This window comes from Colobus angolensis, unplaced genomic scaffold (genome assembly GCF_000951035.1).
Source record: "Colobus angolensis palliatus isolate OR3802 unplaced genomic scaffold, Cang.pa_1.0 Scaffold53, whole genome shotgun sequence".
NCBI classification, from domain to species: domain Eukaryota; kingdom Metazoa; phylum Chordata; class Mammalia; order Primates; family Cercopithecidae; genus Colobus; species Colobus angolensis.
In genome coordinates, this window is record NW_012118821.1 from 9,923,599 (window position 1) to 9,940,643 (window position 17,045).

At 47.0% G+C, this 17,045-nt stretch overlaps 1 protein-coding gene across 1 annotated transcript in view; it reads right to left on the minus strand.

The window, feature by feature from the left end:
• The window catches only part of DCDC2C (doublecortin domain containing 2C), a 141,453-nt gene that overhangs the window by 56,293 nt on the left and 68,115 nt on the right, over positions 1-17,045 (minus strand). The window contains exons 7-9 of the mRNA XM_011960983.1: positions 13,486-13,612; positions 10,478-10,578; positions 1,715-1,783 (exon numbers count right to left, since the gene is read on the minus strand). Of these exons, the coding sequence (XP_011816373.1) occupies positions 1,715-1,783; positions 10,478-10,578; positions 13,486-13,612 (297 nt within the window). The remainder of the gene's footprint in view (positions 1-1,714; positions 1,784-10,477; positions 10,579-13,485; positions 13,613-17,045) is intronic.

Sequence of the window (17,045 nt, forward strand, 5' to 3'; positions counted from 1 at the left end):
TGCCATTGAATCCCCAGCAGCTTAGATCCTTGGCCCAGATACCTCCGGTCTAGGTGCTTGGGTTTGCCATTGAATTCCAGTGATAGTGCTCACATTAAGAAAGACATTTTGATTCACTCTAAGAAATTAAATCTGCTACTGGCTGTTAGCACGTCACTAATATGCATGGATCCCCTCAGCAGCCTGAGGAGATTTCCATAACAAGTCAGTTAAGCACCGATGACAAATTCAACCACCAGTGTGTACAAGGCATTGAGGAGAGAGCATAAACTCACTGCAGTCAGAGGGCCTAGGTTGTATCACTATTGAAACATGCCATTTGCATAATAGCACCCTCTCCTCGAGGGTAAGCAAGGTAAGCCAGTGGCTTGTTTGCCCCTCTTAGCTTAATGCGCTGAGACAAACGTCTGCGTTCTCATTCCTGCTCTCAGAACATACCCTTATCCTTGACAGAGGATGCCAAAGAAATAAAAAACTGTCTTTGCTCTTCATCAAACAGTCTTCCCTACTTATCCAGATACGGACAGGACACCTTTCCACAACTATCCAGGAATATAAGAAAGGAAGAGTGAGCTGTTTTACAAGTGTATCCTCTTTGACTGTCTGTTTTAGATCAGAAGCTGCTTTGGTGTTTTTTAAAAAACCTGAACTAACTTCCTGAGGACCCACATCTCTTCCAACAAACACCTGCTCCAAGTTGTGTCAAGCACCGGGGGTGACCTGCGTGGCTCCAGCACCCGCGCACAAGCTTCCTAGGGGTCACTCCTCCCCTTTCTTCGAAGTGGCAGCCAGGAAGCTGCAGGGCAAGTTTAAGAGCAAAAAAAAAAAAAAAGTGACTCCTGGTAGGGCAGGGAGTGCCCCCATCTGTTTACAGCCCTGGAGGATAGACTCAGATTGCATCTCTCAGACTTAATGAATCCGGGAGCTCATTACACGGCCTCCTGTGTGATGATCAATTTACACAGCTTCCTGACTGTGGCCAAACTTAAAAACAAGAGATTACCTTGGAACAAAAATAAAGATCCAGAGACAGAATTCTGAAAACGAAGTCCTCAAAGTCTACTTCTTAGCTAAAAATGGAGCATTTAAAGTAAATTCTGTTTTCCCGATACACGTATTTTATGCGGATGACAAGTTGCAGAATCTCATAGAGGACCACAGGCACACACTCCCTGCATGGAGGAAGTTTCCAGGACATCCAAATAGGAAGAAGAGCGAGTGAGAATCCACACTGCCAAGCGTCCCGTGCTGGCTTCCGCTGCCATCTGCACATAAGCACTGCCCACCCTCACCCTCATGCTCCCCGGAGCGAGTGGCTACTGACAGCACACCGCGAACCACGCCAGTCGGTGCTCCAGGTGTCCACTCCACACAGCCACCTGCACACCTGCTGCCTTCCTTCACCTCCCTGGACGTTCCCTGCTAAAAGTACATCTTGAAACTTCCTGGGGAAAAAGTTTTTAGGTTTGTGACTAGAAGTACAGTGGAAAGTAATTAGGACAAGTATAGATGCAATTACATGTAACTGTCTGGCACAGGAAACGAGATCATGTCCACAGCTGCCTAGGAAATGCATTGGCTTCCAATTCCATGCTGGCTTGTGCTTTGGAACCGACTCGTGATCTCGGATCCTTTCACCACCAAACGTAAGCTCTGTTCAGCGTGTTAGGTGCCTTAGATCCAGGCCATTAAACACAAAATAAAATGAACTCACCTTGTTGCCCTCAAAATCAGGGGTGTTCTCATGTATCTCTTCATCTTCTTTAACTATCTCAGCTTGTCTCTGGGGAGAAAATACACCACATTTTATCAACTGCTTATGTCGAACTTCTTTAAAAAATCAGAGAGCACGTGAAATAGTGTGACCTTCTAGACCACTTCTACAGGTAGAGCTGGGGAAGTCACTGCAGTTTCTCCAAATACAGAATGGCATCCACTCCGCATTTTTGCATTTGGCTCCACCAGCAAAACGTCAACCTGCTTGGTGAAATTGCTGAAGAAACCTCTTTCTTATAAGGAGTGGCGTGGGTGCTCCAGAGGCCTCTGTCAGCAGGTGCTTTTGTAATTCTTGGGGCACCATAAGGACCCCACCCAGGGCCCTCTGCTCCCTGATCCGCAGACGCCCTCCACAGCCTGCCTGACCTCACTCCTCATGCAGCAATGGGTTCTCACTCTCCATGGTTATTTCCTAGTTTTCATGGCACGCTGGCAGAAGACAAGGATCTGTCCTAATCTGTGCCCTGGAGCCTCTCTCTGCTCTTGGGGAGAAGAATGTGGTTCTGTGGCCAAAGAAAAGACTCTCTGGGACAAAATTCCTTTATATTTCTGTCGCAGTCAGGACAGGCTGATGAGGCTGCAATAACAAGCCAACCAAGTATGCGTGCTGCCCTGTGGCTGGCCAGGGGCGTCCTGTCCCCACAACCACTCAGGAAACCCACTGATGGAGGCCCCGGCGCCTCCTGCTTCCTGACTGCAAAGGAAGAGAAGATGCAGTGTGGGAAATCACACACTGGCTCTTCATGCACCTGCCTGGAACCACTCACATGTCTCAGGGAAGGCAGGTGGCAAGGCCACCCTGAGTCAAAGTGGGTAGAGAAGTGCATTCTCACTCTGTGGCCAGAGCAAAAGAACTGCCGTTAGTAATGAGCCGTAAAGACCCAACGGCTCCTGCCAGCTGACCTTGAATGTGCAAGAACAGGGTTCCGTGGCGAGGCAGACATGTAGGTATGTCTTCAGTATGGCCGACCCCATCAGCCCAGACCTCAGACCCTCTGAAAACTCAGACCAAGCCTGCATGAGCATTATCTTCCTATAGCTTATGTAGAAAAGCACTCACAATGAATAAAACTCTGTAGGGAGTACTCAGACCACATAAAAAGTAAGCTTTGTAACAACTTATTATTTTAAAGAATAATCGACATAATGTCAATCAAAAACATGCTATTTTAAAGAATAGTTGAGGTGATGTCAATCATTGATTCATTCATTTATTCAGCAAGTACATAGAGGACACCTGCCATACTGAATTACCACAATGCCAGAGGACACGAGTGACTGTGAGCACAAACAAGGCCCTCAAGAAGTCGAGAGCCTTATAGGGAAGACATATTAATCAAATAGTCACACAAACAAAACAACTGTGACAGGCGCTACAAGGAGAGGTACATGGAACAGAAAGAGGATGTAATAGTATTGAAATACATGGGAGAGCAACAAAAATATCCTCTGGCAATTGACTGTTACTGTAAGATCTGAAGGATGAAACAACGTTAATATATAAAAACAGATGGAAAAACCTGCCTGGCGCGTGGAGCGGCATGTGCACAGCGCTGTTGCAGGAAGAAGCACTGAGCTTCAGAGTTGCTGGGGATCAGTGCGTGAAAAGCAGGAGTGACAGCAGCAATGTAACCGGAAGAGGATGCTAAGCAGGACCAGAGCGATGGTCACACAGGCAGAGAGGGGCGCAGAGATTCCAGACACATTTAGGAGGTAAGAGTACAGAGTCCAGGATGATCTGGATATGGGAGAGTTGAAGAGGTCAGTCTCAGGAATACCTCTTCAGTTTCTCTTTGGTCTTACTGAACGGATGGGGGTGTCATTCACGCGTGGATACAGGAAGAGAAGAAGGTTTGAGGACAGGGCACAGAGACCGTGAGTTGCATTCTCACTCTGCTGAGCTGCAGCGTCTTAGGACATCTACGGGAGGTGTTAATTCAGCAGATGTGCGTATATTCCTGGAGGTCACAGACACTGACGCTGGGGTGATACAGAATTTTACATCACATAGAGAGGACGTCCAGAGTGAGAGGAGAAGATGCCCTACCCCTCATCCTTGCTGAATGTCAGCATCTGATGGCCAGCGAGATGACCAGAAGCCTAAGAGGAGGACAACGAGTGGCCAGAGGGAAAAGGGAAGTCAGGAGTCTCGTTTGACGAGGTTCCCTTACCAGAGAAGAGAGCATTGCAAGGAAAAGAGAGTGGCTGGGAGCGCCGATGGGTGGTGAAGGTCCTGTGCGATGAGAACTGGGGAGCATGTTGGGTCTGCTGGCACAGAGCAGAAGAGTTGTCTTGTACCGCTGTGGGCAGAAGCCTGAAGAGATAAAGAAGAGGGGAGAAGATGGAGAAAGTGAGGAGACGCCACTCCCTACAGATCAGCTCCACGCGTGAAGGAAGAGAGACAATAGGTTTTTTTTTTTTTTTTTTTTTTTTTTTTTTTTTTGAGACGGAGTCTCACTCTGTGGCCCAGGCTGGAGTGCAGTGGCCGGATCTCAGCTCACTGCAAGCTCCGCCTCCCGGGTTTACGCCATTCTCCTGCCTCAGCCTCCCGAGTAGCTGGGACTACAGGCGCCGCCACCTCGCCCGGCTAGTTTTTTGTATTTTTAGTAGAGACGGGGTTTCACCATGTTAGCCAGGATGGTCTCGATCTCCTGACCTCGTGATCCGCCCGTCTCAGCCTCCCAAAGTGCTGGGATTACAGGCTTGAGCCACCGCACCCGGCCTACACGAGTGCTTTCAACGTGCTCACACGCCAGCCAGAGGACTCGGGCATGGGAGAAGCTGAAGACACCAAGGAGAGAGAGAGAATTATTAAGCAGTTGATGACACACAGTTCCTGAGAGGCTCTGAGCGGGACAGGGTCCAGCATCTGGGAGGAGGGGAGATATGGGTAGGGGAGGACGGACCTCTCCTATGATGAAGAAGGGGCAGATGGCACAGATTAAATATTATCCTGTACCCTGACAGCTGCCTAGCCCACAGCCACAGCTGCTGAGCTCACAGGCACTCCCTACCTTGTTTCTCACCAAAAAAAAAAAAAAAAAACACACATTTGGCCAGGTGTGGTGGCTCATGCCTGTAATCCCAGCACTTTGGGAGGCTGAGGCAGGTGGATCACCTGAGGTCAGGAGTTCGAGACCAGCCTAACCAACATGGTGAAACCCCATCTCTACTAAACACAAAAAATTACCCGGGCATGGTGGCGCATGCCTGTAATTCCAGCTTCGTGGGAGGCTGAGGCAGGACAATCACTTGAACTGGGAGGCAGAGGTTGCAGTGAGCTGAGATTGTGCCACTGTACTCCACCCTGGGCAACAAGAGCAAAACTCCATCTCAAAAAAAAAATTCAAAACTTCAAACTTTTTTCAAATACTATTCATCATTTCAGGGGAGCCTGAACCCCTTTCCAGACACAAGAAGTAAAGGTTGATTCCTCTAAACCACCAGAGGTCAATCGCCTCTCCCTGGCTAGGGACAAGACAGGCATAGACACGCGGCAGCTTTCAGAGGGGTCCCTGGGAAGGCCTTTCCTCGCTGTTTAAACGGTGCAGTCTCTCTCCTCTCCCCAGCATTCCACGTCTCAGTGTGCCAGCCGTAGCAGACATGCCACCTCGAGATCACAAGGAGACAAGCCCAAGGCCAAAGGCGAAGGTGCGGAGGGAGGCGGTGGAAGAATGGGGTGCCCAGCCACACCCCGAGGCTCGAGGGGGCCAACCCCAGAGCCTCTCCCACACAGAAGGCTCAAGTTCTTCTGTGACGTGGCCTGAGAAATATTCCTGATTGTTGAAGTCACTTCTCTTCAAGTTTCCCGTTCTTTAGAGCCAAAACATCCTTACAAATAGAGTGGCTAATTCTAATTTTAATTTACTCATTAAAGCAAACACCCCAAGGACTCAAGTGGCCTCCGTCTGAGTTACTCTACACAGCTCAAATTGCCAAAGCCTAAAGCTTCCTTAGATTCTTTCTAATTAAACAATTCACAGATTACCCAAGTTTAGATTGACCTTCTCCTAATGAGTCCCAATTATTTTGGTTTCTCTTTGGTTGGTGACTTATTCTCATCTCTTTCTCCGGAGGGAAATGCATTGCACCCCTGGGAGGCGCAGTGCAGGGGGCACTGCCCTAGTTGCTATTTGAGAATCCAAGGAAAGATACTCTCCTTTTGCACTGACTCTTTGAGACTCTCTAAAAATAACTGAATTTCAGAAGAGTAGAAATGCACCCAATCCTTTGTGATTTCAGTCAAACCAAGATTCTCGCACATCAGCTGAAGACCTGGGGTTTGCACAGCCTACTTACCACCTGGGGAAGGACGAAGCAGCCTGCTTTACTAAAATGGAATTGGCCCTGTTCAGAGTAAATTCTAGACTATTTCCCTGAGAAAGGAATTCCAGGTGAGTGTCCCGGGCCCGGCAGGGTTTCCAATTGCACACATTTGCTCACCTTCTTAAAGCAGTTTTGAAAATAAATATAATCTTATCACTGGAAGAAGATTTTGCCTTTGTAAAAATGTAGTACTTGAATCAGAATTTCAACATTAATGTTTTAACATCTGGGTGCCATTTTTTTTGCACAAATTGTAAGAAAATTGTTCCTTAACATTGAGGCAAAATGACTCAAGACTTCCACGTAAAAGTTCACTGCTCTCTAAGAATGAAAGCTTATCGGGCAGCAGGCACACAGGCCATGCACCCCCGCCCATCTACAAATTCCCTCTGCTGATGGAAATGGTGGGGGAGGGGTGGATGCCAAGGGGATACATTACCTGCTATTATAACCAAAGATTAAAAAAAAGTTTGAAAACAAATTATAATTTCTTAAAAATGAAAACTCAAGAAAGGAGAGAATGCAGCCTAGGAGGGAAAAAAAAAGCGGGAGGGGTCATTAAAGCCTGGAGATAATTCACGCCACAACCACCAGGGAATCGCCTTCTCTCTGACAGTCGGCCATGCCCCACAGCTTCCACCCGGACACGCTGTCCCTCTTGCTCCCATTGCAATTCCCATAAGCTAAGCCTTCCATCCTATTCACAACCACTTAGTTCAGGACAAATGAGTTTCAGTGACTCTGAAGCTTCCCCACTTTTATGACCCAGGTAACTGAGATCACTGGATTAACTCAAGGTACCGCTTCCCAAATGCAGAACCCCAATCTTGATTCTCTCATGAGCCACAGATGGGCATCCACAGAACTCTGTGAGGGTCTCCATGTCAAGTTTGTGCTACAAGAATGAGGTTTCAAAACAGCCAGGAGCCTTGAGACGCCAGTGTGAACCTCCAACACCCGCAGGTAAGCCAGGGGCTCTGCAGAAATCCCCGTGTCCGTTGACAGAGACTCAGGTGACCGAAGCTGGAGGACAGAAAAGTGACTTGTATGATCAAAAGTATGTGTTGTTTTGTGAGTAAATTAATAAGAAAACAATTGAAGGCTGAACAGGAAAAATGAGAACATTCTAGAAATCCAAGTACCGGTCAAAATGCACAATGAACAGTCATCTTGCACTGTCAGGAAGACCAACACCCAACACCACCAACGACCTGGTTTCCCAGCTGAGCCTCCAACCCTCCCTGCCCACACTCAGTGAGGCTGTGCTCCATTCTGTCCTCCCCTACACAGCTACAAGACGTTCCAGAACTGACTTACAAGTACTGGGAGAAGCTCCTAGACACTGGAATAAAGGAAAGGTGACAGGAAAGGGGGCTGCAGAGGCAAAGTCTTATTTATCATCACAAATCGTAAAGATCATATGAGATCACAGGGGCCAAGGACAGGCCATATCCCTCATTTATCCAAACCTGACAGTGGGAGTTGAACAACAGATACTGAAGGTGCCACAGAAAAATCGAAGCATCCTCCCACATTGGACATCCTCCACGGATGCTTGGATGCTGTGCTGTTAGTGTCACTGACCACGAAGCGATGGCCTGGGATTTGGAGGACTCTGCATTCTTGGGGTTCCCTTCTTCCACCTAGAAGGCTTGACTCCAAATTCACACATTTACTAGTTGGGATGTTACGTTTTGTAATATTTTATCTTCATGGTGCCACTACACAGGAGAAAGCATAATACTGCAGACACAGTGAGAAACAGCATGTAAGATGCTCAGGCGAACCCACAAAGTTATAATCAATTACTCAAAAACAGGAGACAGTATTCCAGATTACTAAAGAAGTCAGCACCATGAAGGCATAATATGAGGGCCAAACCGTCCTTCAGCAATGGCCTGGAAAGTTCTGATGGCACGGATATATGCACCTTCCCTGTGTCCATGGGTGTGCCAGTCACCCTGACGCAGAGCCAAGAGGCTGCCCAGCAGGCAGCACAGGCCCAGAGTGGGGCCGGGCAGCCAGCCACCCTCACACACAGTTCTCCAGGCTTGGCTCACTTGGACGCAGCCTCCCACCCAGTCCATGACTGTCCCAGGAACAGAGGGTCTGCACAAACCACATCCTATGTTCCTACTCCACAGGAAAGAACGAGGTCCTTGGACAACTGCACACAGGCAAAGCCTCAACTGTGTGTCAGGAAGAGTCCCAGCAAGAAAACGTTCCTGGGGAAATAATTAGGATTAGCCAAAGCTTACATATAATTTTAAGTCTAGGACTTCTCTGAAACAATGCACTCATAGGCACTGTGATTCCCCCAAGGAGCGATATGAGGGGGAGCTTCCCACGTGTGCTTTTTCAAAGATGCAGCATGCAGTTGGGGCAACACCGCTCTGTCTACGTGGCCTGAGCTTCATGCCTTGCCTCTGCTGATCAAGCACATGCGATTTTCTTGTATCCACTTCTGGCAGATTGCATAAGCCTTTGTGAAACACCCAGTGCGTGTCAGGACCCGGCGAGTGGGAGACAGGGTGAGTCAACGTCCTCCCGGGTGTGCTGTGCAGTAAGGGTCCTCCCGACACTCAGCTGTCCCCAGCATCCCAGCTAACAGCCGCTCTTTCTGCTCTCGCCATGTGCAGAGAATGCAGAGGGAAGACGGGTGACCTCGCTCACCCTCGGGGGTCTTCCTGTCCACAGACAATGGCTGAGAGTCTGTGTCTGTTTGCTCAAAGCCACAGGACCTGTGTTAATATTGTCGCTTGACAGCGAGAAAGTTCCGTTCACTGAGACTTCGCCCTACCTGGCGTGGAGAATTGCTGCACAGAAAACTCTTTCTGGAAGCCCTTCCTCCTTCATGGCTGTTGGGTGGAGATCCCAGGGACCTGCCGGCCCTCTTCCCTCCTCTCACCTCACATTATGTGGGGTAACCGAATTCACTCCAAAGCCTCAAAGATGACGGAAATCAGAATCACCGGCAACCAAAACTTATGAATATGTTTATTATACGCAAAGTTATGACAACAGTATTTGTCATCTGAGGATTCTGCCTGTGTTGAAAATTTGTGTTGGACACACTCAGTCTGCAACCCAGAAAGCCACAGTAACATCCTAGTGACAAGGGTACATTTGGCAAACAAGTAACAGCCTAAAATGTACTAGTTTCCTTATCACTAGAAAACTCTGAAATGGGCAATATGAAATATTTCAACTGTTAGTTTGGATTTTCAAAGAAAATGAAATCTTTCAGTCACTTTTGTCGTGTCCAGGAAAAGAGAAAATAATATTACTAGAAATTTAGAAAATATAACAGGACTCATAGGAAAGGTGCTCAAAATGCCAAAAAAAGGAAGTGGAAAGCTAGAATATTGAGATGCAGTCTGTAACATTTTTCAAATGTATCACAAAAAATAAGAAATACAGCAGAAGTTAAGAAAACAAAGTGCCAAAGTTGAGTGATCCACTCGGAGAAAGGAGTGGAGAAGTTCACTGGATACCAGAATTTGGTGCTTCACAATTACAAGAGCGGGGGTGGAACCTCCTCTATTTCAGAGGAATAAAAACGGAACCCTGATGCTAATACTGACCTTTTAGAGAATATACATTTTTTGCTCAAAAACCAAGAATTGGAAATATATTTGTTTTGCCTTCAGGTGGGTAGTGAAGACAACGCGCTTATTTTAGGAGATTATTGAGCACAAACTGCCATTTGCCCGAGTGCTGGAGACTCACCCAGGTGCACAGCTGGGCTGGAACCCTGGCCTGACCCCACCCCTTCTCAGAACCCTGCTCCCCACTCCTCCCTGAGGCCAGGAGGAGGGAACAGTGCCCCAGCGTCCACCAGGCGCCAGTGCTGGTCGCACACTCAGGCCACACACAGACCTGCACAGAGACAGCATCCCCATCTATGGATAAGGAAAGAGAGGCTCAAGGTTTCATAATCATGCCATCTGACCACACTGTTTATTCCATTATTCAGTCATCACTCCACAAAAAACGACTAAGGCCTCCTCCATGCCAGGAATTCTGCAAGGTACAGGGCCCAATGGTGAGTGAGGCAGCCAGCTGCTTTCCTTACAGAGTTAGTAGCTTCGTGAGGGGACAGACACAATCATCAAATAATGATGAAGCCAAATCTGCAGTCACACACAGTGAAGTGTTAAAAGGCGTCTCTCCAGCAGAAGCTGTGGGGGCGGTGGGAAGACAGGAAAATGCTTGACAAAGGATCTGAGATGAGCAGTCTCTGACTAGAAGGAACACAGAACACTCTAGAGTCCAGAGAGAATTCGCAGGGAGAGGGTTAAGGATGACGCTGAGGCAGGCAGGAGCTGTTGGGATGGAGTGAAGGCGGCAAGGACATCAGACCTCCGATACCCACCTGGTCCACAGGCAGCTCCAGCTGCACACTGCGGTCCTCTTTGACGTCCAGCGCCCCTTGGGTTTCCTTGCTAGGAGTTGGTGCTTTATACACGTCACCTTCTGGGGGAAAATCACACGGACAAACCTTGAAACCCATGGAGAAGCTGGAGTCCACTGCATATTTCCCGACCCAAACCCAAGTTATGAAGCCAGGCATCCTGGAGCTTCGGGCAGGTCACCTGGCCCAGGGTCCCAGACCCTGTCTGCCTCACCCCGTTTCCCTCTCGCCCTTCCTGTTTGCATCTGCCAAGGTGTTCAGTGTGGTGGCCTCGATTTTAGCCCCATCTGCTTTTGTCTCTGTCTCCATGAAGGTCCTGGACCCTGAAAGTCATGCGATTACTGTGCCCACCACGAGATGAAGCACAGGGAAAGCCTGTGTCCAGTTAATTCCGTTAGAAATAAATACATGCAAAGTAACCCCACTGGACAGCAAAGTAATTGAATAAATTTTAAGAAAACGCAGCTTCAGTCAGGTGCAGTGGTTCACGCCTGTAATCCCAACAGTTTGGGAGGCCGAGGTGAGTGGATCACCTGAGGTCAGGAGTTCGAGACTGGCCTGGCCAACCCGTCTCTATTTAAAACTACAAAAACTAGCCAGACTTGTGGTGGACGCCTCTAATCCCAGCTACTCAGCAAGCTGAGGCAGGAGAATTGCTTGAATCTGGAAGGCAGAGGTTGCAGTGAGCGGAGATCGCGTCATTGCACTCCAGCCGGGGTGTCAAGAGCCAAACTGCATCTCAAAAAACAAAAAAATTAAAAAAAAAAAAGAAAGGAAAGGCAGATTCATTGCTTCTTATTTAACAACAGGCTTCAAACAACCAGGTGCTAAAATTGTGCACTGTAAGATAGTCAACTTAATGGGTTGCTAGCAATCATTTTAATTAGCAACACAATTGGAATAATTAAATGCTTATAAAAGCCCAGGATTCTTGAAAAGTTGATTCTCATCCTGAACAAAGCAATAGGTGACAGCAGAAGAAAAAGAGAAGAAATCAGCCAGCCAGTTCCTTCAACATCCAAAAAGAGAAGTCAGCCGGCTGGTTCCTTCAGCATCTGAGAAGGTAGAACTGTGGCCACTGGCAAGCTCCATCGTCCAAAACCAGAAACTCTAATCTCAGCCCCATTCATTTCTTGGCCAAGAGTCCTGGACCTACCTCACCCATCACCTGGCCCATTCTGGGCCTTCTCCCCCTTCCCAGCCCTTATCCCCAGGAAAACCGTCCCGAGAGTCCTGAACTGAGCCAGAGGGGTCCCTACTCTTGTGGGTGACAGGTTGGAAGGTGAGAGAAGGGGGTGGGGAAATAACATTCACTGGGAACCCACTGTGTCCCAGGCATTTGATATTTAAAGCTCATGGCAATCCCCAAACAAACTTACTAGGCCTATGGTCAGTAAGGAATTGGCCCATAGTTCCATGCTCAGTGAGGGCCACAGCTAGGATCTGAACTGCAAAGCCACATTCTAGTACCAGGCTGCCTCCCAGATGGAAGGCCTGTGTGCTGGGCAGCCCCAGCTGCTTGTGTGGGATGTACGTTGCCAAGGAAGAGGTTTTACACACAGTGATCAAATTTTCTATTATTCTTGATATATAGTAATATGTCAGGTAGAGTGGGTTCAGCAGGTTTTGGTCTGAGAGCTGCCTGTCCACTCTCCTGCCTACATGCTCACACACCTGCCTCGTAGCCTCGTAACCCCATACCCCTAACCGTAACCCTAACCCCACATGCATGAGCATGTAGGCCACACTCCCTCCCAGGTACTCAGGCACCTGCCTCGCCTCCCCATGGCCCATGCATTCATTGTGGGGTGGGAAGGGCCAGAAAGGTAAAGGACCAGGGGGGAAGCTCTAGGGGATGTCCAGATTTATAGCTGAGAAGTAGAGAGAGGAGCAACAGGGGGAGCCAAGAGATCAGAGTGCAAAGAGGACAAAACCTGAGAGGTGTTAGAAGGTAACAGAAGCCAAGGGGGGGCTGGGCACAGTGGCTCACGCCTGTCATCCTAGCACTTTGGGAGGCCGAGGCAGGTGGATCACTTGAGGTCAAGAGTTCAAGACCAGCCTGGGCAGCACGGCGAAACCCTGTCTCTACTAAAAATACAAAAATTAGCCGGGTGTGGTGGCAGGTGCCTGTAGTCCCAGCTACTTGGGAGGCTGAGGCACAAAACTCACTTGAAGCCAGGAGGTGGAGGTTGCAGTGAGCTGAGATCACGCCACTGCACTCCAGCCTGGGCGACAGAGCAAGGCATCATCTCAAAATAAAAGAAAAGAAGAAGCCAAGAGGGGAGGAAGGGTGTTTAGGAAAAACGACTTCCAAAAATGTTCAGCTGCTGCAGAGAGGTGCAGGCAAACCTCCCACCACCTTGCTTTCTCCTCCATAACCAGCCACACGACTCACAGTCTAAGTATCCACCACACTCATAAATGAGATGGGACCTGAATGTGCCTCATTCGGAGCTGGGCACCCAGTAAGAGCTCAGTGAGAGTTAGTAATAGCAGCAGAGTGGTAAAAATAGATGTAGGAGCACTTTCCAAATTATCTCATTTGGAAACCAGCTCTGAAGATCCATCGTTTACATGTTTCTTATACTCAAAAAAATACACCTAAACAATCCAGGTGGCTTTTATGTTCATGTTCCTCCCAAAAGATAGATTTATTTGTTGTTTTCTGTGTCATCAGTCTTTAGGAAAGAAGATACTCAGTCCTGGTGTAAGCTGATTTTAACACTGTATTTATCTTGGAGGCCCCCTAATTAGAGAATCCCATTGCCTTCAGCAGTGAAATTTTGTTTTTCTGCTCTGCCAACTACTGACCTACCTACAAGCTGAACCTTTTATTCATAAAGCAGATAGTTACAAGTCAAATAATATTTCTGGAGTATAAAATTTTTCTGACAAAAAAAAAAAAAATCCCATGTTCTTAGCCTGGTAAAGTTTCGAACTGCTCACAGTAGAATGAAATTGCACGTCACCTGCTCCTCTTTGGACTAAAGGTTCTGCCAATGTTTTCTTCTTTTCTTCTTTGGCATAATAAACAGAATCCTGTGTTTTGGGGGGTATGCCATCATAGTGACAAGGTTCTTTTCCTTTGGAATCCACCTACAGGACAAAGGAAGAAGAAAAAATCCATTAGGAACACTGGGATACAAGGAGTCCGATCAGGTTCTCTGAGTGTGGTCAGGAAAACACGGGCTCCTCGGAGAAACAGCAGGAGGAAACTCAGGCACCTCCAAGAAGCCTCACTTCAAATGCAGCCTCTTCTACTCTATGACTTGCACTCCCCTCTGAAAAGCAGCAAAAATAATTCTCTCCCTCCCTCCCAGTGCCTTGGCAGGCAGAGAAAGTTAATCCACTTCCTAACTGTAGGTGGCCTTCCTAAAACCTGACAAAATAAGGGCTTGCTTTAGAGGAACAAGCAAGTCAAAGGAGGCGCCTCTGGTTTTTTGGAGACACTCTTTAAAGCCTAATGAAAACTGCTATTCAACAAGCATCACAAAGCCGTTCCTGCTGGAACCTCTGAGCAGGATGAGAGTAGCTGTGATGAAAATTAGCCTTGTGGTGGTTTACTTTGGGGTTGCAATAAAGGAGCACTCACATGTTTTTTAATCTATAAACAATAACAACAAAGCACAAGTAGAACACAAAGTAAGATGACATGCAGATATCTGCTCCTCAAATTAGGACGTGGTCACATCCTGATGAACATGTCCTAAGGTGAAAGTATCTTAAGTGGAAAATGCATTGAATACACCCAGCCCACTGAACAACATGGCGCACCGCTACCTTAAACGTGCTCGAACACTTACGCTGGCCTGGAGGCGGGAAAAGTCATCTGGCACCACCATCCACTGCAGAGGGCACGTGGCTGACAGGGAGCTGAGGCCGTCACTGTCCAGCATTCCGAGTATCCTACGGCTTTCTACTGAACGCCTGAGGCTTTTGCACCATCATACAGTCAAAAATCCTAAGTCGAACTAAGTCAGAACTGCCTGTAATTCCCTTAGCACCATTCCAATTCTATCTTTATAATACAAATATCCCATAAACCATCTTTATAATACAAAATGTCTTTTTTAGGTTTTCTTTTTTTGATCTTTTCTCAAGTATTTGGAAGTGAATGCAGGCTGAAGTATATAAATAGGTATTTCTCCCAAGCTCTCTATGTCACTTCAGAAATGTCAAACTAAAAACACCTACCTTATACCATTAATATATTGTATATGATGCAAACTACCAGGTTTTTGATCTCTGTGGAAATTAAGGTATGAAAATAGCCCTCCAACTTTATACATGCAACCACACAAAATGTTTCTACCTATTTTAAGGAGTTTTCCTGTGAACTAAAATCACATTCTTAAGGAGAAGAAATGAGATCTTGGCAGAACTGGTCATGGAAACAGAAAACGGTATATGGTACCTGTATTTTGTCTGGGGGTTGGAATTCTGAAAGTCTAGTTGATTCTTTTTAGTATCACTGAACTCTGGTTGTTGAGACACATTTTCCATAACTTTGGCCTCTAAGATAAAGACACTGTGTGTGTGTGTGTGTGTGTGTGTGTGTGTGTATGCGTGCGCGTGTGTCCTATTATCTCTGGAATAGTACTCAAAGGACAATGACAAGAATACAGGACCCAGCCTCGTAATGAGGGCACAGAAGAAATTGTGACACAGAACACACAGCAAACAAGAACCGCCCGTGGTGTGACCCAGCTCCCACCACCCTGGGGCACTGCAATGAGATACATTGCAGAGCCTCCACCCTGACCTGGAAAGTCGCCCAAAACAAAAGTAACTTTGGATGCAGCAGGATGACTAGGCACACGGGGGCACCATGTCATTACACCAATTTATTTCTCATCTCACACCTTATCCAAGCACACTCAGGAAATGTGAGTTTTTGCAAATACCTTATTTCTGTGAAACTGGGAGCAGCACAGGTGCAGCCTCCTGTCAAGTCTTAGCTCAAATCGTCCCTCTGCCCTGTCACTCCCAAGAGGGGTGCCCTGTCCTTTCCCTTTCCCTTCACACTTTATTCACAGCAGTATATGTAATCCCTAGACAATTTATTGATGATGTTTGTTGTGTTTTTGTTTCATCAGCAGAAGGTTAGAAGCCACCCAAGGGCAAGGATGTCAGTTTGTTTCTCCATTAATGAATTCCCAGAGCCTAGAACCATGCCTGGCACATAGCAGATGCTCAGTACATATTTGTTAATTGAACAGATGAATAATCCTAGCACACCTGATCACTCCCCACCATTCAAACCCTTAAGGAGGTAGGCACAGCCTTGGGAAGACATCCAAACTCCTTAACCTAGCACAGTGGCATTCATGCTCCAAGACCTACCTGCCTTCCTAGTCCAAGCCATCCTTCCCTGCACCATACCTGTGCCCCCACAGCTCCCTTCCACCTGGAATTCCCTTCCTCACCTTCTTATGACGGCTCATCCTCCAAACCCCAGCTCAAGCCTTACCTCAACGGTCTCTTTGATGTGTTCCTATGACACCCTGACATAACTAACCACAGCGCTAAACCAAGAGTCAGCTCTCAATATGTGCATGTGTTCAATTCAGCAAGCATATAACAGTTGCTCAGTAAATCTCTGCTAATTTAATGAACTGAGCAGGAGGATGGAAAGAAAGTAGGGAAAGAAGAGGCTGAAAGAGTTGAAAATCTGACATTTCTTCAGACAAGAAAAGGCAGGGCATTGACAGACACAGATTCTGCAGGCCAATATCTATATTAAGTATATATTTTTTCTGAACTATCTGGGAGAAGGTGTCTTACATCATGCACCTTTGCCTCTTGGTACTTTAGTCCTTAATACTGAAGACATGTGATCTATTTAATACTTCAGGGTGTATTTCCTCACAACAGAAACATCATCTCTCACATAATCACAGACAATTGCCAAATTCAGGATATTCATCTGATAGAGTATTTTCATCTATTCTACCATCCATATTCCACTTTTGTAATTGTCCCAAAAATGTGCTTTATAGCATTTTTCACTCAAGAAAAGATCGGTTCAGGATTCACACCACATTTAGATGTCAGACCTCCTGAGTCTCCTTTCACCTGAACAGCTCCTCAGACTGTCTTTCATGACCTTGGCATCTTTGAAGAATACAGGCCTGTCTTGCATTGTGTTATAGAAAGATCTAGAGTTGGCCATGTGTTAGTCCATTTTCATACTGCTATGAAGAAATACCTGAGACTGGGTAATTTATGAAGAAAAAGAGGTTTAATGGACTCACAGTTCCACAAGGTAGGGGAGGCGTCATAATCATGGCACACCTTCTCCACAAAGCAGTGCCCTGTCCTTTCCGGCTAATGCCATCTACAGGACATACAAATATGCCCTTCCCTCTTAAACTTCCCTGCCCTCAACTTTGGTCCAAACCTGAGGCTGTCCTAGTCAACCTTTAGAACAAAGCTTGTTGATGAACCTCACTTAAGGGGAAGATCTTGACTTCTTAAACAGCGCAAATTACAATATGAGTTGGAAAACTCACTAGAAGAAAGCAACAAA